Raw genomic sequence first — 23,652 nt, 5'->3', positions numbered from 1 at the left:
TAAACTTGAGCAGCATTGGTTCATTAGGAAGCAAACCAATCACAGAGCACGCGGTTGATCCTCTCTGAGTGTATATATAGGAGGAGGGCGGTATTACAGGCTCACATTTCCTCTCGGTTTGTTGTCGAAAGATACTCTTTGTTTTGTGAACTGAACATGTCCGGCAGAGGCAAACAAGGCGGCAAGACCCGGGCTAAGGCCAAGACTCGCTCATCCAGGGCCGGTCTCCAGTTCCCAGTCGGTCGCGTTCACCGTCTGCTGAGGAAAGGAAACTATGCTGAGCGAGTGGGAGCCGGTGCCCCGGTCTATCTGGCCGCGGTGCTGGAGTACCTGACGGCTGAGATCCTGGAGCTCGCCGGAAACGCCGCCCGCGACAACAAGAAGACCCGCATCATCCCCCGCCACCTGCAGCTGGCTGTGCGCAACGACGAAGAGCTCAACAAGCTGCTCGGTGGGGTGACCATCGCCCAGGGAGGCGTTCTGCCCAACATCCAGGCCGTGCTGCTGCCCAAGAAGACCGAGAGCCACAAACCGGCCAAGAGCAAGTAATGTGAGGCTGGCAGCTTCCACCACAGAAACAATGTACCCGGCACACAACACAAAGGCTCTTTTCAGAGCCACCCACATCTTCCCAGGAGAGCTGTGTGTACTGCCATTGCTTGTGTTGTAGCGATATCTGACGGGCTAGCCGCGCTTTCCTCTCCACATCCCGTCCATACAACCGCTAAAGGTATAAACGCTCCCTTACCCTTTAGGAGCCCTGGTCTGTTGTGGTGAAATCGAATGATAGTCTGAATATTCCCTTTGCAATATCTGCATGCTGCAAATGAGGCCCCTTCCGCTTATAGGAGTGGGAAGCTGATCCGTATAAAGTATATAGAGGGAGAAACCATAGTCTCTCTCCGTGTGACGTAACAAAGCTAGAATGAGAACAGCTGCATTAAATAAAATGATTTGACCATTGAAAAGTGAGAATAGCCTCTTATCCCTGCTGAAGAAAATAGGTTGTACAAGGGTATCTAGGCGGAACACTAGTAACGATGTACTGTCTGTGAAGCAGTCCGTCCAAATATTTAATTTTTGACAGTCAACATTCCATTATTCACTTTGCGGCTTGCTTATCGTATTATATATGTAAACTTCATAGATTTGGCCTGTCATTTGAAGCTGCTATGGGTGGAGAGCGGAGGATTCATCCGCATCCTGTTACTCCGACATTGAGGGGTGACTTATGCTGCAGCTCGTTTAGAAAGACTTGGTGGCTCTGAAAAGAGCCTTTGTGTTGTTGCGTGTATAGGAAGTGCCGAGTATCTATGCCCTCTCCCCTCGGATCCTGCGGGCCAGCTGGATGTCTTTGGGCATGATGGTCACCCTCTTGGCGTGGATGGCGCACAGGTTGGTGTCCTCGAAGAGCCCCACCAGATAAGCCTCGCTGGCCTCTTGCAGGGCCATGACGGCGGAGCTCTGGAAGCGCAGGTCAGTCTTGAAGTCCTGGGCGATCTCACGCACCAGACGCTGGAAGGGCAGCTTGCGGATCAGCAGCTCAGTGGACTTCTGGTAGCGGCGGATCTCCCGAAGAGCAACGGTCCCGGGTCGGTAACGGTGAGGCTTCTTTACACCGCCGGTAGCTGGGGCGCTCTTCCGGGCGGCTTTGGTCGCCAGCTGCTTGCGGGGAGCTTTGCCGCCAGTGGACTTACGCGCTGTTTGCTTGGTCCTGGCCATCTCTAACGTCTGTAGAATGAATGGATGGAGAGCTGACAGTGTTGCCAACTCTGAAATGAAAAACAAGCAACCGATGACTGAAAAATAAGCCCAAAACAAGCCCAAACCAATCCTAAAAAGCCCCAAAAAAAGCCCAACTCAAGTTTTTTTTTTTATATATAAAAACAAACATTATTGTTTGTCTTATTAAAATACATATAATTATTTATATAATCTGCCTTTAAGGTCTTTACAATGATATTTATCAGCACAAAACTGGCTTTTAAAGAATACTGGCATTTTTATAAATATTATAGTTAGAGTTGTGAATTTAAGATACTATACTTTCATGTTTCCTCTAAAGAAAAATCTCAAGTGAAAATTGCCAACTGTATATACTGTATCTGTGGTCATTTGTGTTCACTGTGAAATATTTATTCTATGGAAAGATAAAACAAATAATCTTACAACATCCAACTTTGTACTTCTATTAAATAAATAAAGAGGCCAAATCAAGGTAACAAAAACAAAAGATTATTAAGACAATTCAAAATAATAAATGCATATATAAATATTAAATAGTAACTCAATTCAATAAATAACAAAGGAATTACTGAGAGGTAAAGTGCATTGCAGATGGCACACTGTGAGGTAAAGTGCATGGCACACTGTGTGAAGTAAAGTGCATTGCAGATGGCATACTATGTGAGGTAAAGTGCATGGCACACTGTGTGAAGTATAGTGTATTGCAGATAGCACACTGGGGGTCATTTCGAGTTGTTCGCTCGTTGCCGATTTTCGCAACGGAACGATTAAGACAAAAATGCACATGCGCATGGTATGCAGTGCGCATGCGCTAAGTAAATTTAGCACAAAACTTAGTAGATTTACTCACGTCCGAACGAAGAATTTTCATTGTTGAAATGTGATCGGAGTGTGATTTACAGGAAGTGGGTGTTTCTGGGCGGAAATTTACAGTTTTCTGGGAGTGTGCGGAAAAATGCAGGCGTGCCAGGATAAAACGCAGGAGTGTCTGGAGAAACGGGGGAGTGGCTGGCCGAACGCAGGGCGTGTTTGTGACGTCAAACCAGGAACGAAACGGGCTGAGCTGATCGCAGTGTAGGAGTAAGTCTCGAGCTACTCAGAAACTGCTAAGAATTATTTATTCGCAATTCTGCTAATCTTTCGTTCGCAATTCTGCTAAGCGGAGATACACTCCTAGAGGGCGGCGGCATAGCGTGTGCAATGCTGCTAAAAGCAGCTAGCGAGCGAACTCGGAATGACCCCTACTGTGTGAGGTAAAGTGCATGGCACACTGTGTGAAGTAAAGTGCATTGCAGATGGCATACTGTGAGGTAAAGTACATAGCACACTGAATTACAAAGGTTTTATTTAAAATGGATATAAGCAAATTCATCTGAGCTGTCTCCATCGTCTATAGAAGCTTCCATGTTATACATTCCTGAGTTGAAGCGCTGAAGCATATTGGTAGTTGGTTTAAAATCCTTGCAACAAATACCCAAGCGTCTTAAACCATATCTGACATAAAGAATACCACATAAAGTGGTCCTAAATTGCTTCACTGTTGTGTGTCTGGTCAGTGTCTTTGTTGTTGTCATTGTTAAAAACAAATTAGCCCTACTGAATACACACAACCGGCAGTCGTCAACAATAGACATAATGAATGACTCATCATCATTTCTTTAAGACTCTATTCATCCACAACGTCTCACCTACAGTATGTCTGTGTGAGGATCTGTGTTATATGGATGAATGACTAATTATCTCTGAAAGTCGGTGTCAGTGATACCTAAAAACAAAAGAAGCCCAAAAACAAGCAGCAAAAAAAAGTATAAGCCCAAAAACAAGCAACAAGCAACCACCCAAAAAAATAAGCAACCAGAAGAAAAAACAAGCCCAATTCCGCTTGTTATAAGCTGAATTGGGAACTATAAGAGCTGATGTTCTACAGCTCTATTTATACACATTGCTGCCCTGTGATTAGGGGACTTAGAAACGCCTTTCAACCTGATTGGTTTAGACAAAACCTTGGATTTTTCAAAAAGACCGCCAAGAATTGGTTTCTCCTTTTTTTTCCCCATCTCAATTGTACTTGTAAAGTAGAAATATATACCCCCTTACATAGCATATTCTGAAGCTTTAGATTTGAGTATAATCAGATTTTCGGAATGTGTATTATACTAACATAAAAGAGTAATATATATATATATATATATATATATATATATATATATATACAAGCTATACCTACTAATTCCAGGGAGATATTAATATATGACTGCAGTAAGAAAAGAAGAAAAAAAACACTCTGCATACTATTTGATCTAAAATAACAATCGTTTCATTATTAACCCATAAATACATATTATGTATTTTCTAGCATATAGTAAGTATGGTAGCTTTAAAATTGAGTATGAAAAGAACTTCTGCATGTGTGAAACGATTTGATACTAATGGGAGACAGTATTATAGTATGATACAATTGTAACTATCCTATTGAAACATTTGTGGATACAATCTGTGCACATGTATCCATTTAGACCACAAGCTAAACCTTATATGTCTGGGACATTGCATGAAGAAAATACAAGGCTACTGTAGATCTGGATTACATAAATGGGCAATTCTACTACTCAGTGGAAACTATGTAAAATAAATAAAACACAAAACTAAAGGACCTGCATGTACAGCCAATCGTGCATTGTCCTATTATAATCACTGAATTTGTATTTATGCACATGAATTTTATTGATATCCATTTTGCTTGTTCTTGGGGAGGAGAGAGGGGTCCAAAAAAACTACACTCTTAAAGAATTGAGAAAAAGTTATACTTATGATAATATAATAGAGTTTAGGCTCTTAAATGGGACCATAGGGATTTAAGGCCAATATATATTTACCATAGTTTATGTGAAGAAATAATAATAATTAAAAACAATCCTAATTCAATAATAATCTATCACCTCTTCTGATGGTGCAGCACGCCAACAATGTCTGCTCCAGAGTCCAACGTGAGTGTGCTACTACCCATGACTCCTCACTGTGCTATTACTTACCGCTGAGAAATAATTAGTAATATGGGGACATTTAATCAATGCAAACATTCCATAGTAAGAAGGAGCAGGGCCTTTCTGCCTTTTTTTACTGGTTCTTTCTTTCTTTCTCTTTTTATACCATCCTTGGAGACGCAGAAAGCCACTGGTGTGGCACAGATCGAGTTCTGTGGTTTCCCTACTTGCTCTGGAGTTTCTTTGCAGACTCCCACTGCTCTAGAACCCTACTCCAGCCTGCCATCATTGGGTGGGGATGAGGTTCAGACCTTGATGGTACTTGCTGCTGGTCCACGCCCTTCAGTTAGCAGTCATCATCTCTGTTTGTCCATAACTCATGTCCATCCTCATTTGTCTTCCATTCCTCTACGGCGATCATCTTCTCTCAACACTGCTCTTGACCTGCCCTAGTCTATACCTGTGCTTTCCATCACTGGTCAATGCCGTTGAACTCTGGTCTGTTACTCTGCGTTGCCCTTCTCCTCACAAATTTGCATCCACAGTGGATCTCTGCTGACACAATGTTTCCCCAAGAGGTTCTGATGCTTCGGTCCGCAGCCGCCTCTTCTATACACCAGGCATTCCCAACCACGGTCCTCAAGACACACTAACAGTGCAGGTTTTAGTGATATCAAGGCTTCAGCACAGGTGACTTAATTAGTAGCTCAGTTATTTTGATTTAATAATCTGTGCTGCAGCCTGGATTTCACTAAAATCTGCACTGTTAGTGTGCCTTGAAGACCATGGTTGGGAATGCCTGCTCTGGACATTCAGCCTTGTGGTCTCGGTGCATCTTTCTCCTGCTGTCCGTCAGTGACGTTCACAGCTGAAGCTGCAGCACCTGCTTTTATCACGGTAGTACATTTACAAAGTAAGATTAGTTGAACCTGTGCTCCTCGGGTGACTGTTGTCTCTCTTCTTATTCTGCAAGCTTCATCAGTTAAATTTACTCCCCAGAACTATTGTGTGCACATATGTCTATCATCCATTTATATGCCTAAATCATCGGACTATTATGTACTTTCTTGAAAATGGCATCCACTGCTTTTATTCTGCAATTAGTACTTGCCATGTAATGATTCTTCTTCTTCTCCTCCTCCTTCTCCTCCTCCTCCTCCTCCTCACACCTGTGCACCTGCTAGGTTTCCCATTGCCATCCTAAACCCTTCACCTATTTATCCTCGTTTCATCCATTCCTCTCACCTAGCACTGTTACAAGTGGTCTCTCTAATTATCCCCCTAATGTTCCCTAATATTCCTACTTTTTCCCTCTAATTATACAAATATTCATAATGATTCCACATGGGAGGAATAGAAGTATTACTCTTATAGAGCTCCGATGTCCTCTTTTAAAAATGCCAAAGTCTCATACTTTGGCATTTTTAAAAGAGGACTCGTAATGTGAACAGATTTTTAAAAGAGAACTCGTAATGGGAACAGATCACCATAGCCCTCACTCTGACACACCGATCTTGCATAAATGTACATTCATGTCTGTATGGGTCATTTTATAAACATTTGGGGAAAATGCCACCAACATTCTACACGTCGGGGAGAATCTCAGACAGGCAGGGTTAACCTGTGGCTGACTATGCTGGGTATCTCTCTTTTGTCACAGTAACTAGAGTTCCTAAACAAGACTGCCAATACGTTGTGGGGCAACCTGCCTGTGCTAGCCACCCGGGTGTACAGGAGCCCAACCATCACCTTTATGTCTTTGAAAATGCTGCCACCCCTGCACAGACTGAGCCCCAGATCACCTTCGTTACATGTAGTGCCAGGGGGACAGAAAAATGCCCCAATCAGACGTTTTAGCCTCGCGGAAAAGTACAGATGTGTTACATGCTGGACAGATCCAGCCTGGTGTAAGTAAGCTGACAGCGGCTATTCCTGGCTCTCTTTGCAGCGCCTTGGCTAGCAATGGCCGTGTAGGCCTAGGGGAGACCTTGGAGTACTGGTGTGGTGCAGAGAGGCGGCACGCTGCTTTTCTCATGCCCTATAAAAGACTCTTTTTCTGCGTTAGGGAAACACAAGGTGAGGGCAGATTTCCCCTTACACTCAGACAGGGAAGGGTTTACAAAGACTGCTTATTCCGCCAATGAGAGCACAGAACGCACCAGGCTCAGCAGCCAATTACAGCACAGCAGGCACCGTATATAGAAGACGTCAGAGAGCGGCTTGTGCTGTATTACCATTTGTTGGTTAAAGTGACGTTGAGCTAACATGGCAGAAACTGCACCAGCCGTCGCCGCTGTCCCGCCGTCAGAGGGCGCAGCCAAAAAGAAGAGGCAGCCGAAGAAAGCTGCAGGGGGAGCCAAGAAAAGCGGCAAGTCTTCCGGGCCCAGCGTTTCCGAGCTGATCTTAAAGGCAGTGGCCGCCTCCAAGGAGCGCAGTGGAGTTTCTCTTGCCGCCCTGAAGAAGGCACTGGCTGCCGGAGGCTACGATGTGGAGAGGAACAACAGTCGCATCAAAGTGGGGGTGAAAGGATTGGTGACCAAAGGAACGCTCACCCAGGTGAAAGGCACCGGCGCTTCCGGCTCCTTCAAGCTCAATAAGAATCAGCTGGAGAGCAAGAAGGCCGCCCTGAAGCCCAAGAAACCAGCGGCAAAGAAAGTGGCCAAGTCCCCGAAGAAGCCCAAGAAAGCTCCGAGTGCAGCCAAGAGCCCCAAGAAGGTGAAGAAACCCACAAAAGCGGCTGCTGCCAAAAGCCCAAAGAAGCCTAAAGCCGCGAAGGCCAAGAAAGCGGCCAGGAGTCCGGCCAAGAAGGCGGCGAAGCCCAAAGCAGCCAAGAGTCCGGCCAAGAAGGCGGCGAAGCCCAAAGCCGCCAAAAGCCCGGCCAAGAAGGTAGCTAAGCCCAAGAAAGCTGCGGCCAAGAAGTGATGGAAGAGCCGCCGTAGCAGCCTCGCTTCCTTGTTATCCCCCCAAAGGCTCTTTTCAGAGCCACCCACCCTGTCCCGGCAGAGCTGTAGGCGCACGGCGTGACCAGTTGGGGGCGCCCTGTGTACAGATATTGAGTCACCACATAACGTTACAGTTCAGCAGTCTCTCCGTGGGATTTTTGGTTGCTTATTAATACGTAACGCAGGGTTATTTATTAGCGCTACTGTAGCAAGACTGATCGGGAAATAATTAGTGATAAGCGGGTTCGGTTTCTCGGAAACCGAACCCCCCCGAACTTCACGCTTTTTACACGGGTCCGAGGCAGACTCGGATCTTCCCGCCTTGCTCGGTTAACCCGAGCGCGCCCGAACGTCATCATCCCGCTGTCGGATTCTCGCGAGGCTCGGATTCTATATAAGGAGCTGCGCGTCGCCGCCATTTTCACACGTGCATTGAGATTGATAGGGAGAGGACGTGGCTGGCGTCCTCTCCGTTTAGAATAGAAATAGATATTGAGAGTGAGACACTTGATTTACTGGAGCTTAGGAGTACTCAGAGAGTGCAGAGTTTACTAGTGACTGACCAGTGACCACCAGTGCAGTTTTATTATTATTTAATATAATCCGTTCTCTGCCTGAAAAAAACCCGATACACAGTGACACAGTATACCATATCTGTGCTCAGCCTCAGTGTGCTGCATCATCTATGTATATCTGACTGTGCTGAGTGCTCACTGCTCACACAGCTGAATTGTGGGGGAGACTGGGGAGCAGTTATAGCAGGAGTACATATATTTATTAACAGTGCACACTTTTGCTGCCAGAGTGCCACTGCCAGTGTGACTGACCAGTGACCAGTGACCACCAGTATATTGTGATTGTCTGCCTGAAAAAGTTAAACACTCGTCGTGTGGTGTTTTTATTCTATAAACGCATTCTGCTGACAGTGTCCAGCAGGTCCGTCATTATATAATATATACCTGTCCTGCAGTAGTGATATATATATATATATTTTATATCATTATCATCCAGTCTATACTAGCAGCAGACGCAGTACGGTAGTCCACGGCTGTAGCTACCTCTGTGTCGGCAGTCGCTCGTCCATAATTGTATACCTACCTGTGGTGTTTATTTTTTTTCTATCTTCTTCATACTAGTAGTTAACTTTAGGAGTCTGCAGTGCTGACAGTGTCCAGCAGGTCCATCATTATATAATATATACCTGTCCGGCTGCAGTAGTGATATATATATATTTTTTATATCATTATCATCCAGTCTATATTAGCAGCAGACGCAGTACGGTAGTCCACGGCTGTAGCTACCTCTGTGTCGGCAGTCGCTCGTCCATCCAAAAGTATACTAGTATCCATCCATCTCCATTGTTTACCTGAGGTGCCTTTTAGTTGTGCCTATTAAAATATGGAGAACAAAAATGTTGAGGTTCCAAAAATAGGGAAAGATCAAGATCGACTTCCACCTCGTGCTGAAGCTGCTGCCACTAGTCATGGCCGAGACAATGAAATGCCAGCAACGTCGTCTGCCAAGGCCGATGCCCAATGTCATAGTACAGAGCATGTAAAATACAAAACACCAAATATCAGTAAAAAAAGGACTCAAAAATCTAAAATAAAATTGTCGGAGGAGAAGCGTAAACTTGCCAATATGCCATTTACCACACGGAGTGGCAAGGAACGGCTGAGGCCCTGGCCTATGTTCATGGCTAGTGGTTCAGCTTCACATGAGGATGGAAGCACTCAGCCTCTCGCTAGAAAAATGAAAAGACTCAAGCTGGCAAAAGCACAGCAAAGAACTGTGCGTTCTTCGAAATCACAAATCCACAAGGAGAGTCCAATTGTGTCGTTTGCGATGCCTGACCTTCCCAACACTGGACGTGAAGAGCATGCGCCTTCCACCATTTGCACGCCCCCTGCAAGTGCTGGAAGGAGCACCCGCAGTCCAGTTCCTGATAGTCAGATTGAAGATGTCAGTGTTGAAGTACACCAGGATGAGGAGGATATGGGTGTTGCTGGCGCTGGGGAGGAAATTGACCAGGAGGATTCTGATGGTGAGGTGGTTTGTTTAAGTCAGGCACCCGGGGAGTTACCTGTTGTCCGTGGGAGGAATAGGGCCATTGACATGCCTGGTGAAAATACCAAAAAAATCAGCTCTTCGGTGTGGAAGTATTTCAACAGAAATGCGGACAACATTTGTCAAGCCGTGTGTTGCCTTTGTCAAGCTGTAATAAGTAGGGGTAAGGACGTTAACCACCTCGGAACATCCTCCCTTATACGTCACCTGCAGCGCATTCATCATAAGTCAGTGACAAGTTCAAAAACTTTGGGCGACAGCGGAAGCAGTCCACTGACCAGTAAATCCCTTCCTCTTGTAACCAAGCTCACGCAAACCACCCCACCAACTCCCTCAGTGTCAATTTCCTCTTTCCCCAGGAATGCCAATAGTCCTGCAGGCCATGTCACTGGCAATTCTGACGAGTCCTCTCCTGCCTGGGATTCCTCCGATGCATCCTTGCGTGTAACGCCTACTGCTGCTGGCGCTGCTGTTGTTGCTGCTGGGAGTCGATGGTCATCCCAGAGGGGAAGTCGTACTCGTAAGACCACTTTTACTACTTCCACCAAGCAATTGACTGTCCAACAGTCCTTTGCGAGGAAGATGAAATATCACAGCAGTCATCCTGCTGCAAAGCGGATAACTGAGGCCTTGGCATCCTGGGCGGTGAGAAACGTGGTTCCGGTATCCATCATTACTGCAGAGCCAACTAGAGACTTGTTGGAGGTACTGTGTCCCCGGTACCAAATACCATCTAGGTTCCATTTCTCTAGGCAGGCGATACCGAAAATGTACACAGACCTCAGAAAAAGACTCACCAGTGTCCTAAAAAATGCAGTTGTACCCAATGTCCACTTAACCACGGACATGTGGACAAGTGGAGCAGGGCAGGCTCAGGACTATATGACTGTGACAGCCCACTGGGTAGATGTATGGACTCCCGCCGCAAGAACAGCTGCGGCGGTACCAGTAGCAGCATCTCGCAAACGCCAACTCTTTCCTAGGCAGGCTACGCTTTGTATCACCGCTTTCCAGAATACGCACACAGCTAAAAACCTCTTACGGCAACTGAGGAAGATCATCGCAGAATGGCTTACCCCAATTGGACTCTCCTGTGGATTTGTGGCATCGGACAACGCCAGCAATATTGTGTGTGCATTAAATCTGGGCAAATTCCAGCACGTCCCATGTTTTGCACATACCTTGAATTTGGTGGTAAAGAATTATTTAAAAAACGAGAGGGGCGTGCAAGAGATGCTGTCGGTGGCCAGAAGAATTGCGGGACACTTTCTGCGTACAGGCACCACGTACAGAAGACTGGAGCACCACCAAAAACGCCTGAACCTGCCCTGCCATCATCTGAAGCAAGAAGTGGTAACGAGGTGGAATTCAACCCTCTATATGCTACAGAGGTTGGAGGAGCAGCAAAAGGCCATTCAAGCCTATACAACTGAGCACGATATAGGAGGTGGAATGCACCTGTCTCAAGCGCAGTGGAGAATGCTTTCAACGTTGTGCAAGGTTCTGCAACCTTTTGAACTTGCCACACGTGAAGTCAGTTCAGACACTGCCAGCCTGAGTCAGGTCATTCCCCTCATCAGGCTTTTGCAGAAGAAGCTGGAGACATTGAAGGAGGAGCTAACACAGAGCGATTCCGCTAGGCATGTGGGACTTGTGGATGGAGCCCTTAATTCGCTTAACAAGGATTCACGGGTGGTCAATCTGTTGAAATCAGAGCACTACATTTTGGCCACCGTGCTCGATCCTAGATTTAAAACCTACCTTGGATCTCTCTTTCCGGCAGACACAAGTCTGCTGGGGTTCAAAGAACTGGTGGTGACAAAATTGTCAAGTCAAGCGGAACGCGACCTGTCAACATCTCCTCCTTCACATTCTCCCGCAACTGGGGGTGCGAGGAAAAGGCTCAGAATTCCGAGCCCACCCTCTGGCGGTGATGCAGGGCAGTCTGGAGCGACTGCTGATGCTGACATCTGGTCCGGACTGAAGGACCTGACAACGATTACGGACATGTCGTCTACTGTCAGTGCATATGATTCTCTCCCCATTGAAAGAATGGTGGAGGATTATATGAGTGACCGCATCCAAGTAGGCACGTCAGACAGTCCGTACTTATACTGGCAGGAAAAAGAGGCAATTTGGAGGCCCTTGCACAAACTAGCTTTATTCTACCTAAGTTGCCCTCCCACAAGTGTGTACTACGAAAGAGTGTTTAGTGCAGCCGCTCACCTTGTCAGCAATCGGCGTACGAGGTTACATCCAGAAAATGTGGAGAAGATGATGTTCATTAAAATGAATTATAATCAATTCCTCCGTGGAGACATTGACCAGCAGCAATTGCCTCCACAAAGTACACAGGGAGCTGAGATGGTGGATTCCAGTGGGGACGAATTGATAATCTGTGAGGAGGGGGATGTACACGGTGATATATCGGAGGATGATGATGAGGTGGACATCTTGACTCTGTAGAGCCAGTTTGTGCAAGGAGAGATTAATTGCTTCTTTTTTGGTGGGGGTCCAAACCAACCCGTCATTTCAGTCACAGTCGTGTGGCAGACCCTGTCAATGAAATGATGGGTTGGTTAAAGTGTGCATGTCCAGTTTATACAACATAAGGGTGGGTGGGAGGGCCCAAGGACAATTCCATCTTGCACCTCTTTTTTCTTTCATTTTTCTTTGCGTCATGTGCTGTTTGGGGAGTAGTTTTTGGAAGGGCCATCCTGCGTGACACTGCAGTGACACTCCTAGATGGGCCAGGTGTTTGTGTCGGCCACTTGGGTCGCTTATCTTAGTCACACAGCTACCTCATTGCGCCTCTTTTTTTCTTCTTTGCGTCATGTGCTGTTTGGGGGGTGTTTTTTGGAAGGGCCATCCTGCGTGACACTGCAGTGCCACTCCTAGATGGGCCAGGTGTTTGTGTCGGCCACTTGGGTCGCTTATCTTAGTCACACAGCTACCTCATTGCGCCTCTTTTTTTCTTTGCGTCATGTGCTGTTTGGGGGTGTTTTTTGGAAGGGCCATCCTGCGTGACACTGCAGTGCCACTCCTAGATGGGCCAGGTGTTTGTGTCGGCCACTTGGGTCGCTTATCTTAGTCACACAGCTACCTCATTGCGCCTCTTTTTTTCTTTGCGTCATGTGCTGTTTGGGGGGTGTTTTTTGGAAGGGCCATCCTGCGTGACACTGCAGTGCCACTCCTAGATGGGCCAGGTGTTTGTGTCGGACACTAGGGTCGCTTATCTTAGTCACACAGCTACCTCATTGCGCCTCTTTTTTTTCTTCTTTGCGTCATGTGCTGTTTGGGGAGTAGTTTTTTGAAGGGCCATCCTGCGTGACACTGCAGTGCCACTCCTAGATGGGCCAGGTGTTTGTGTCGGCCACTTGGGTCGCTGAGCTTAGTCATCCAGCGACCTCGGTGCAAATTTTAGGACTAAAAATAATATTGTGAGGTGTTCAGAATAGACTGAAAATGAGTGGAAATTATGCTTATTGAGGTTAATAATACTTTGGGATCAAAATGACCCCCAAATTCTATGATTTAAGCTGTTTTTTAGGGTTTTTTGAAAAAAAACACCCGAATCCAAAACACACCCGAATCCGACAAAAAAAATTTGGTGAGGTTTTGCCAAAACGCGTTCGAACCCAAAACACGGCCGCAAAACCGAACCCAAAACCAAAACCCGAAAAATTTCCGGTGCTCATCACTAGAAATAATACCTGGATGTCCTGCTTCCTACCTCAGGCCGCTCACAATAGCGGCATGCTTCCTTCCTGTGTACTCGAACACTCACCATTCCCTGTGGTGAACAGTCTGCAGGGTAGCTGCTGAAAAGCAAGTATCCTTTTAATGTTTGTTTGCACTTTTTGAGAACACTAGCTACACAATAACAGGGAGATTGCTATACCAGAAAGAGAACCTCCAGTAGAGACAAATGGTTCTGTGCAGTTTCTATTCCCCTGTATCAGAGTCGTTGGCAAGTAAGCTTGCCTACTTAATAATTGTTCAAGAGGTCGTTGTAACAGATTATATATAAACTACACTTGGAGAAACATTCACAGCTGTGCCTTAATACACTATGCTTGAATTTTAGGACATGTATTCTGTCAGTATGTCATCGTCATAATACAAGTGACGTTTTAACTCCACATCTTATCAAGAGTACCCCGCTACAGCACCTCCTGCGCAGGCTATGCACGGTATATTACACCTACATCCTTCAGAATTTTTCATAACATAATATCGAACCGATTCCACCCAGACACAAGGAGGCATCATCCAAATGGACAGAGGCAATTATGCTGCTGCCTTTTTCCATTCCAGATTGACTAAAATTCTAGCTCTATATGGTCTATGCATTGTAAATGGCAACTTCTGGCGTCTATTATTTGAATATCCAGCGAGACTTTGTAGATGGGAAAGAAGTGTATTTCTATCGTTAATATTGTGGAACTGACTGTGACATTACGCTTCCCTTGAAAAGCAGCATGTTCATAAAGCTCGTTTCAGGAGTACTCTAGGTGGCCCTTAAAAGGGCCTTTTGTTAGCGTGTTTCGGGAAAGGAGATCAGCCAAAGAGAGGAGCCAGATCTTAACCTCCAAAACCATACAGAGTGCGGCCCTGGCGCTTGAGAGCATAGACCACATCCATAGCTGTGACAGTCTTCCTCTTGGCGTGCTCGGTGTAAGTGACGGCGTCCCGGATCACATTCTCTAGAAAGACCTTCAGCACCCCACGGGTCTCCTCGTAGATGAGGCCAGAAATGCGCTTCACGCCACCTCTGCGAGCGAGACGGCGAATGGCAGGCTTCGTGATGCCCTGGATGTTGTCCCGCAGCACCTTCCTGTGGCGCTTAGCGCCTCCTTTCCCGAGTCCCTTACCACCTTTGCCTCTTCCTGACATCTTCAAACAGCTTGCGAGTTGCAATCAGTAAGAATGAGCTGATCGCCTCACAGCTGCCCTTTATTAAGAGGAAGAGCGGACCTGATGGGGGACCTAAAACTCGGAGAGGCGGAGACCTGGGTAGTCCGCCTTTTCTGACTTAGCACACCGCAATACAGTGGCAGCTTTCTCTTCGTCATCTCTATTCATTTCCGTGAACAGATATCTAATATAAATGTTTAAAAAAAATAATTGGATCCATTTGATCCCACATTTCGAGAGTAAAATGAGTATGGGTAAAATAGTAAAAGAAGGTCTTACACCTATAGCCAATTAACGAAAAGTAGTGACATTTCATTCTCCCTGAAATGATAAATAATATATTTTCCAAATACATATAGAGTGTTTATCGCTATTAAGTCGGACCCACACCAGCGCCTTGGGCTAGGAGGGCGATGCATCGGAATGGCCCAATGAGAGCCGAGCTAAATTCGGCGGGTCAAAACAAGTTAACCGGAGTGGACAATTCAAAACCCGGTAGGGGAACACTCCCCCAATGGCATGCCGCTTCTGAGGTGACCCTAGCTAAAAGTATTCCTGGCACCCAGGCTCGGTTCGCTTCGATCTCTAATTAGCGAGCGCCAGCGTATCAGCTATGTTCTCTCGCCGTCTTAAAATATTGTATATTAGGTGTAAATAATAATAGTATGTCAACTGGGTCAGCTGAACCGTACCTTAGAGCTCACCCACATTGCGACCCGGATCACTACTACTCCTCAAATAACCATTGAAGCGGTTTTTACAGCAACGAGCATCACTGGTACGTGTGCGCCTAAACGGGAATCCTATTTTGTGAGGTCATAATGGACTAGGTACAAGCAGGGGCACCGCAGTTTGCATCCCGTTGTTACTTTTGCAACGATATCATAGTATCTCGAAGACCGACTTTTAACCACCTGTTTATCAAGAATAAGTTGCTTAATAAGTCATCCTGCCTGAGATAGTAGCGATATTAACAAGGTAACAATCCAGTTTGTATCACTTGAACCAGACAGAAAATAATGTGCTAGTCACACAGCAACTACACGGGCAGTGTTTCTGCTGCGCTCTATTGCGTTTTAGAAGCCCTGGCATCTGTAGCTTTGACGAGTTCTGTAGAAACCTGATCTACATCTGGAACGTGTTTTACAGTACATGAGAGCGGAGAGAACGTCGCTGTGCACGCAGTAATCATCAACAGGGGGGTCTGTACTAGCTCGCACACTAGAGGGGAGTTCCCCAGCATCCGACTAACAAGATGCACATGTATAAGGAATGGAGAAACTACAACACAGCCTAGATTACTGTGATTCAGTCAAATTCAGGGAGACAGGACACAGCGCAAATAATAACAGTTACAGCCCGATTAGCGAGGAGGTGGGTGGCTCTTAAAAGAGCCTTTGTGTTCGTGTGGGAGAGGAAGGGGAGATTACTTGGCGCTGGTGTACTTGGTGACGGCCTTGGTGCCCTCGGACACGGCGTGCTTGGCCAACTCTCCCGGCAGCAGCAGGCGTACGGCGGTCTGGATCTCCCGGGAGGTGATGGTGGAGCGCTTGTTGTAGTGAGCCAGGCGGGAAGCTTCCCCCGCAATGCGCTCAAAGATGTCATTGACAAAGGAGTTCATGATGCCCATAGCCTTGGAGGAGATGCCGGTGTCAGGGTGCACCTGCTTCAGCACCTTGTAGACGTAAATGGCGTAACTCTCCTTCCTGCTCTTTCTACGCTTCTTCCCATCCTTCTTCTGGGTCTTGGTTACGGCTTTCTTTGAGCCTTTCTTGGGCGCTGGAGCAGACTTTACTGGATCAGGCATTTTTACCACCCACTTGTCCTTTTACACAATGCAGAAAATTTGTGCGGTACAAAGCCCGGGGTTGCTGTATTTATAGGCAGCTTATGCAAACGAAGATGTAACGCTATAGGGTAGAAGTGTCACGTGACACTGGGAGGTACCTAACACCCCCTTCACTACATATTGCGGATTGGTCTGTGGATAAACTTGAGCAGCATTGGTTCATTAGGAAGCAAACCAATCACAGAGCACGCGGTTGATCCTCTCTGAGTGTATATATAGGAGGAGGGCGGTATTACAGGCTCACATTTCCTCTCGGTTTGTTGTCGAAAGATACTCTTTGTTTTGTGAACTGAACATGTCCGGCAGAGGCAAACAAGGCGGCAAGACCCGGGCTAAGGCCAAGACTCGCTCATCCAGGGCCGGTCTCCAGTTCCCAGTCGGTCGCGTTCACCGTCTGCTGAGGAAAGGAAACTATGCTGAGCGAGTGGGAGCCGGTGCCCCGGTCTATCTGGCCGCGGTGCTGGAGTACCTGACGGCTGAGATCCTGGAGCTCGCCGGAAACGCCGCCCGCGACAACAAGAAGACCCGCATCATCCCCCGCCACCTGCAGCTGGCTGTGCGCAACGACGAAGAGCTCAACAAGCTGCTCGGTGGGGTGACCATCGCCCAGGGAGGCGTTCTGCCCAACATCCAGGCCGTGCTGCTGCCCAAGAAGACCGAGAGCCACAAACCGGCCAAGAGCAAGTAATGTGAGGCTGGCAGCTTCCACCACAGAAACAATGTACCCGGCACACAACACAAAGGCTCTTTTCAGAGCCACCCACATCTTCCCAGCAGAGCTGTGTGTACTGCCATTGCTTGTGTTGTAGCGATATCTGACGGGCTAGCCGCGCTTTCCTCTCCACATCCCGTCCATACAACCGCTAAAGGTATAAACGCTCCCTTACCCTTTAGGAGCCCTGGTCTGTTGTGGTGAAATCGAATGATAGTCTGAATATTCCCTTTGCAATATCTGCATGCTGCAAATGAGGCCCCTTCCGCTTATAGGAGTGGGAAGCTGATCCGTATAAAGTATATAGAGGGAGAAACCATAGTCTCTCTCCGTGTGACGTAACAAAGCTAGAATGAAAACAGCTGCATTAAATAAAATGATTTGACCATTGAAAAGTGAGAATAGCCTCTTATCCCTGCTGAAGAAAATAGGTTGTACAAGGGTATCTAGGCGGAACACTAGTAACGATGTACTGTCTGTGAAGCAGTCCGTCCAAATATTTAATTTTTGACAGTCAACATTCCATTATTCACTTTGCGGCTTGCTTATCGTATTATATATGTAAACTTCATAGATTTGGCCTGTCATTTGAAGCTGCTATGGGTGGAGAGCGGAGGATTCATCCGCATCCTGTTACTCCGACATTGAGGGGTGACTTATGCTGCAGCTCGTTTAGAAAGACTTGGTGGCTCTGAAAAGAGCCTTTGTGTTGTTGCGTGTATAGGAAGTGCCGAGTATCTATGCCCTCTCCCCTCGGATCCTGCGGGCCAGCTGGATGTCTTTGGGCATGATGGTCACCCTCTTGGCGTGGATGGCGCACAGGTTGGTGTCCTCGAAGAGCCCCACCAGATAAGCCTCGCTGGCCTCTTGCAGGGCCATGACGGCGGAGCTCTGGAAGCGCAGGTCAGTCTTGAAGTCCTGGGCGATCTCACGCACCAGACGCTGGAAGGGCAGCTTGCGGATCAGCAGCTCAGTGGACTTCTGGTAGCGGCGGATCTCCCGAAGAGCAACGGTCCCGGGTCGGTAACGGTGAGGCTTCTTTACACCGCCGGTAGCTGGGGCGCTCTTCCGGGCGGCTTTGGTCGCTAGCTGCTTGCGGGGAGCTTTGCCGCCAGTGGACTTACGCGCTGTTTGCTTGGTCCTGGCCATCTCTAACGTCTGTAGAATGAATGGATGGAGAGCTGACGTTCTACAGCTCTATTTATACACATTGCTGCCCTGTAATTAGGGGACTTAGAAACGCCTTTCAACCTGATTGGTTTAGACAAAACCTTGGATTTTTCAAAAAGACCGCCAAGAATTGGTTTCTCCTTTTTTTTCCCCATCTCAATTGTACTTGTAAAGTAGAAATATATACCCCCTTACATAGCATATTCTGAAGCTTTAGATTTGAGTATAATCAGATTTTCGGAATGTGTATTATACTAACATAAAAGAGTAAATACTATATATATATATATATATATATATATATATATATATATATATACAAGCTATAACTACTAATTCCAGGGAGATATTAATATATGACTGCAGTAAGAAAAGAAAAAAAAAAACACTCTGCATACTATTTGATCTAAAATAACAATCGTTTCATTATTAACCCATAAATACATATTATGTATTTTCTAGCATATAGTAAGTATGGTAGCTTTAAAATTGAGTATGAAAAGAACTTCTGCATGTGTGAAACGATTTGATACTAATGGGAGACAGTATTATAGCATGATACAATTGTAACTATCCTATTGAAACATTTGTGGATACAATCTGTGCACATGTATCCATTTAGACCACAAGCTAAACCTTATATGTCTGGGACATTGCATGAAGAAAATACAAGGCTACTGTAGATCTGGATTACATAAATGGGCAATTCTACTACTCAGTGGAAACTATGTAAAATAAATAAATAAATAAAACACAGAACTAAAGGACCTGCATGTACAGCCAATCGTGCATTGTCCTATTATAATCACTGAATTTGTATTTATGCACATGTATTTTATTGATATCCATTTTGCTTGTTCTTGGGGAGGAGGGAGGGGTCCAAAAAAACTACACTCTTAAAGAATTGAGAAAAAGTTATATTTATGATAATATAATAGAGTTTAGGCTCTTAAATGGGACCATAGGGATTTAAGGCCAATATATATTTACCATAGTTTATGTGAAGAAATAATAATAATTAAAAACAATCCTAATTCAATAATAATCTATCACCTCTTCTGATGGTGCAGCACGCCAACAATGTCTGCTCCAGAGTCCAACGTGAGTGTGCTACTACCCATGACTCCTCACTGTGCTATTACTTACCGCTGAGAAATAATTAGTAATATGGGGACATTTAATCAATGCACACATTCCATAGTAAGAAGGAGCAGGGCCTTTCTGCCTTTTTTTACTGGTTCTTTCTTTCTTTCTCTTTTTATACCATCCTTGGAGACGCAGAAAGCCACTGGTGTGGCACAGATCGAGTTCTGTGGTTTCCCTACTTGCTCTGGAGTTTCTTTGCAGACTCCCACTGCTCTAGAACCCTACTCCAGCCTGCCATCATTGGGTGGGGATGAGGTTCAGACCTTGATGGTACTTGCTGCTGGTCCACGCCCTTCAGTTAGCAGTCATCATCTCTGTTTGTCCATAACTCATGTCCATCCTCATTTGTCTTCCATTCCTCTACGGCGATCATCTTCTCTCAACACTGCTCTTGACCTGCCCTAGTCTATACCTGTGCTTTCCATCACTGGTCAATGCCGTTGAACTCTGGTCTGTTACTCTGCGTTGCCCTTCTCCTCACAAATTTGCATCCACAGTGGATCTCTGCTGACACAATGTTTCCCCAAGAGGTTCTGATGCTTCGGTCCGCAGCCGCCTCTTCTATACACCAGGCATTCCCAACCACGGTCCTCAAGACACACTAACAGTGCAGGTTTTAGTGATATCAAGGCTTCAGCACAGGTGACTTAATTAGTAGCTCAGTTATTTTGATTTAATCATCTGTGCTGCAGCCTGGATTTCACTAAAATCTGCACTGTTAGTGTGCCTTGAAGACCATGGTTGGGAATGCCTGCTCTGGACATTCAGCCTTGTGGTCTCGGTGCATCTTTCTCCTGCTGTCCGTCAGTGACGTTCACAGCTGAAGCTGCAGCACCTGCTTTTATCACGGTAGTACATTTACAAAGTAAGATTAGTTGAACCTGTGCTCCTCGGGTGACTGTTGTCTCTCTTCTTATTCTGCAAACTTCATCAGTTAAATTTACTCCCCAGAACTATTGTGTGCACATATGTCTATCATCCATTTATATGCCTAAATCATCGGACTATTATGTACTTTCTTGAAAATGGCATCCACTGCTTTTATTCTGCAATTAGTACTTGCCATGTAATGATTCTTCTTCTCCTCCTCCTTCTCCTCCTCCTCCTCCTCACACCTGTGCACCTGCTAGGTTTCCCATTGCCATCCTAAACCCTTCACCTATTTATCCTCGTTTCATCCATTCCTCTCACCTAGCACTATTACAAGTGGTCTCTCTAATTATCCCCCTAATGATCCCTAATATTCCTACTTTTTCCCTCTAATTATACAAATATTCATAATGATTCCACATGGGAGGAATAGAAGTATTCCTCTTATAGAGCTCCGATGTCCTCTTTTAAAAATGCCAAAGTCTCATACTTTGGCATTTTTAAAAGAGGACTCGTAATGTGAACAGATTTTTAAAAGAGAACTCGTAATGGGAACAGATCACCATAGCCCTCACTCTGACACACCGATCTTGCATAAATGTACATTCATGTCTGTATGGGTAATTTCATAAACATTTGGGGAAAATGCCACCAACATTCTACACGTCGGGGAGAATCTCAGACAGGCAGGGTTAACCTGTGGCTGACTATGCTGGGTATCTCTCTTTTGTCACAGTAACTAGAGTTCCTAAACAAGACTGCCAATACGCTGTGGGGCAACCTGCCTGTGCTAGCCACCCGGGTGTACAGGAGCCCAACCATCACCTTTATGTCTTTGAAAATGCTGCCACCCCTGCACAGACTGAGCCCCAGATCACCTTCGTTACATGTAGTGCCAGGGGGACAGAAAAATGCCCCAATCAGACGTTTTAGCCTCGCAGAAAAGTACAGATGTGTTACATGCTGGACAGATCCAGCCAGGTGTAAGTAAGCTGACAGCGGCTATTCCTGGCTCTCTTTGCAGCGCCTTGGCTAGCAATGGCCGTGTAGGCTTAGGGGAGACCTTGGAGTACTGGTGTGGTGCAGAGAGGCGGCACGCTGCTTTTCTCATGCCCTATAAAAGACTCTTTTTCTGCGTTAGGGAAACACAAGGTGAGGGCAGATTTCCCCTTACACTCAGACAGGGAAGGGTTTACAAAGACTGCTTATTCCGCCAATGAGAGCACAGAACGCACCAGGCTCAGCAGCCAATTACAGCACAGCAGGCACCGTATATAAAAGACGTCAGAGAGCGGCTTGTGCTGTATTACCATTTGTTGGTTACAGTGACGTTGAGCTAACATGGCAGAAACTGCACCAGCCGTCGCCGCTGTCCCGCCGTCAGAGGGCGCAGCCAAAAAGAAGAGGCAGCCGAAGAAAGCTGCAGGGGGAGCCAAGAAAAGCGGCAAGTCTTCCGGGCCCAGCGTTTCCGAGCTGATCTTAAAGGCAGTGGCCGCCTCCAAGGAGCGCAGTGGAGTTTCTCTTGCCGCCCTGAAGAAGGCACTGGCTGCCGGAGGCTACGATGTGGAGAGGAACAACAGTCGCATCAAAGTGGGGGTGAAAGGATTGGTGACCAAAGGAACGCTCACCCAGGTGAAAGGCACCGGCGCTTCCGGCTCCTTCAAGCTCATTAAGAATCAGCTGGAGAGCAAGAAGGCCGCCCTGAAGCCCAAGAAACCAGCGGCAAAGAAAGTGGCCAAGTCCCCGAAGAAGCCCAAGAAAGCTCCGAGTGCAGCCAAGAGCCCCAAGAAGGTGAAGAAACCCACAAAAGCGGCTGCTGCCAAAAGCCCAAAGAAGCCTAAAGCCGCGAAGGCCAAGAAAGCGGCCAGGAGTCCGGCCAAGAAGGCGGCGAAGCCCAAAGCAGCCAAGAGTCCGGCCAAGAAGGCGGCGAAGCCCAAAGCCGCCAAAAGCCCGGCCAAGAAGGTAGCTAAGCCCAAGAAAGCTGCGGCCAAGAAGTGATGGAAGAGCCGCCGTAGCAGCCTCGCTTCCTTGTTATCCCCCCAAAGGCTCTTTTCAGAGCCACCCACCCTGTCCCGGCAGAGCTGTAGGCGCACGGCGTGACCAGTTGGGGGCGCCCTGTGTACAGATATTGAGTCACCACATAACGTTACAGTTCAGCAGTCTCTCCGTGGGATTTTTGGTTGCTTATTAATACGTAACGCAGGGTTATTTATTAGCGCTACTGTAGCAAGACTGATCGGGAAATAATTAGTGATAAGCGGGTTCGGTTTCTCGGAAACCGAACCCCCCCCCGAACTTCACGCTTTTTACACGGGTCCGAGGCAGACTCGGATCTTCCCGCCTTGCTCGGTTAACCCGAGCGCGCCCGAACGTCATCATCCCGCTGTCGGATTCTCGCGAGGCTCGGATTCTATATAAGGAGCTGCGCGTCGCCGCCATTTTCACACGTGCATTGAGATTGATAGGGAGAGGACGTGGCTGGCGTCCTCTCCGTTTAGAATAGAAATAGATATTGAGAGTGAGACACTTGATTTACTGGAGCTTAGGAGTACTCAGAGAGTGCAGAGTTTACTAGTGACTGACCAGTGACCACCAGTGCAGTTTTATTATTATTTAATATAATCCGTTCTCTGCCTGAAAAAAAACCGATACACAGTGACACAGTATACCATATCTGTGCTCAGCCTCAGTGTGCTGCATCATCTATGTATATCTGACTGTGCTGAGTGCTCACTGCTCACACAGCTGAATTGTGGGGGAGACTGGGGAGCAGTTATAGCAGGAGTACATATATTTATTAACAGTGCACACTTTTGCTGCCAGAGTGCCACTGCCAGTGTGACTGACCAGTGACCAGTGACCACCAGTATATTGTGATTGTCTGCCTGAAAAAGTTAAACACTCGTCGTGTGGTGTTTTTATTCTATAAACGCATTCTGCTGACAGTGTCCAGCAGGTCCGTCATTATATAATATATACCTGTCCTGCAGTAGTGATATATATATATATATTTTATATCATTATCATCCAGTCTATACTAGCAGCAGACGCAGTATGGTAGTCCACGGCTGTAGCTACCTCTGTGTCGGCAGTCGCTCGTCCATAATTGTATACCTACCTGTGGTGTTTATTTTTTTTCTATCTTCTTCATACTAGTAGTTAACTTTAGGAGTCTGCAGTGCTGACAGTGTCCAGCAGGTCCATCATTATATAATATATACCTGTCCGGCTGCAGTAGTGATATATATA

The 23,652-nt window shown here is 46.5% G+C and overlaps 8 protein-coding genes across 8 annotated transcripts; 4 read left to right on the top strand and 4 right to left on the bottom strand.

Moving 5' to 3' along the window:
• Nucleotides 1-156: 156 nt before the first annotated feature.
• Nucleotides 157-617, top strand: LOC134934899 (histone H2A type 1-like). The gene has a single exon (XM_063930237.1). The coding sequence runs from the start codon at nt 157-159 to the stop codon at nt 547-549; it is 393 nt and encodes a 130-aa protein (XP_063786307.1). The 3' UTR covers nt 550-617.
• Nucleotides 618-1,311: 694 nt separating this feature from the next.
• LOC134936520 (histone H3) lies at nt 1,312-1,722 on the bottom strand. The gene has a single exon (XM_063931588.1). The coding sequence runs from the start codon at nt 1,720-1,722 to the stop codon at nt 1,312-1,314; it is 411 nt and encodes a 136-aa protein (XP_063787658.1).
• A 5,256-nt stretch (nt 1,723-6,978) lies between these two features.
• Nucleotides 6,979-7,652, top strand: LOC134936519 (histone H1B-like). The gene has a single exon (XM_063931587.1). The coding sequence runs from the start codon at nt 6,996-6,998 to the stop codon at nt 7,650-7,652; it is 657 nt and encodes a 218-aa protein (XP_063787657.1). The 5' UTR covers nt 6,979-6,995.
• A 6,671-nt stretch (nt 7,653-14,323) lies between these two features.
• On the bottom strand, nt 14,324-14,635 carry LOC134934394 (histone H4). The gene has a single exon (XM_063929841.1). It carries the CDS (start codon nt 14,633-14,635, stop codon nt 14,324-14,326), a length of 312 nt encoding a protein of 103 aa, XP_063785911.1.
• Nucleotides 14,636-16,055: 1,420 nt separating this feature from the next.
• Nucleotides 16,056-16,463, bottom strand: LOC134936524 (histone H2B 1.1-like). Its single transcript, XM_063931591.1, has one exon. It carries the CDS (start codon nt 16,461-16,463, stop codon nt 16,083-16,085), a length of 381 nt encoding a protein of 126 aa, XP_063787661.1. The 3' UTR covers nt 16,056-16,082.
• A 337-nt stretch (nt 16,464-16,800) lies between these two features.
• Nucleotides 16,801-17,247, top strand: LOC134936523 (histone H2A type 1-like). Its single transcript, XM_063931590.1, has one exon. It carries the CDS (start codon nt 16,801-16,803, stop codon nt 17,191-17,193), a length of 393 nt encoding a protein of 130 aa, XP_063787660.1. The 3' UTR covers nt 17,194-17,247.
• Nucleotides 17,248-17,955: 708 nt separating this feature from the next.
• LOC134936521 (histone H3) lies at nt 17,956-18,366 on the bottom strand. The gene has a single exon (XM_063931589.1). It carries the CDS (start codon nt 18,364-18,366, stop codon nt 17,956-17,958), a length of 411 nt encoding a protein of 136 aa, XP_063787659.1.
• Nucleotides 18,367-21,733: 3,367 nt separating this feature from the next.
• Nucleotides 21,734-22,401, top strand: LOC134934393 (histone H1B-like). The gene has a single exon (XM_063929840.1). The coding sequence runs from the start codon at nt 21,745-21,747 to the stop codon at nt 22,399-22,401; it is 657 nt and encodes a 218-aa protein (XP_063785910.1). The 5' UTR covers nt 21,734-21,744.
• Nucleotides 22,402-23,652: the final 1,251 nt, after the last annotated feature.

This window comes from Pseudophryne corroboree, chromosome 6, assembly GCF_028390025.1.
Source record: "Pseudophryne corroboree isolate aPseCor3 chromosome 6, aPseCor3.hap2, whole genome shotgun sequence".
NCBI lineage: Eukaryota > Metazoa > Chordata > Amphibia > Anura > Myobatrachidae > Pseudophryne > Pseudophryne corroboree.
Note: the sequence above shows the minus strand (reverse complement) of the source record. Positions and strands in the feature narration are given on the sequence as shown.

Excerpts from the sequence above, each read along its gene's own strand:
- LOC134934899 (XM_063930237.1), top strand. The coding sequence starts at position 157 with ATGTCCGGCAGAGGCAAACAAGGCGGCAAGACCCGGGCTAAGGCCAAG.
- LOC134936519 (XM_063931587.1), top strand. The coding sequence starts at position 6,996 with ATGGCAGAAACTGCACCAGCCGTCGCCGCTGTCCCGCCGTCAGAGGGC.
- LOC134934393 (XM_063929840.1), top strand. The coding sequence starts at position 21,745 with ATGGCAGAAACTGCACCAGCCGTCGCCGCTGTCCCGCCGTCAGAGGGC.
- LOC134936523 (XM_063931590.1), top strand. The coding sequence starts at position 16,801 with ATGTCCGGCAGAGGCAAACAAGGCGGCAAGACCCGGGCTAAGGCCAAG.
- LOC134936524 (XM_063931591.1), bottom strand. The coding sequence starts at position 16,463 with ATGCCTGATCCAGTAAAGTCTGCTCCAGCGCCCAAGAAAGGCTCAAAG.
- LOC134936520 (XM_063931588.1), bottom strand. The coding sequence starts at position 1,722 with ATGGCCAGGACCAAGCAAACAGCGCGTAAGTCCACTGGCGGCAAAGCT.
- LOC134936521 (XM_063931589.1), bottom strand. The coding sequence starts at position 18,366 with ATGGCCAGGACCAAGCAAACAGCGCGTAAGTCCACTGGCGGCAAAGCT.
- LOC134934394 (XM_063929841.1), bottom strand. The coding sequence starts at position 14,635 with ATGTCAGGAAGAGGCAAAGGTGGTAAGGGACTCGGGAAAGGAGGCGCT.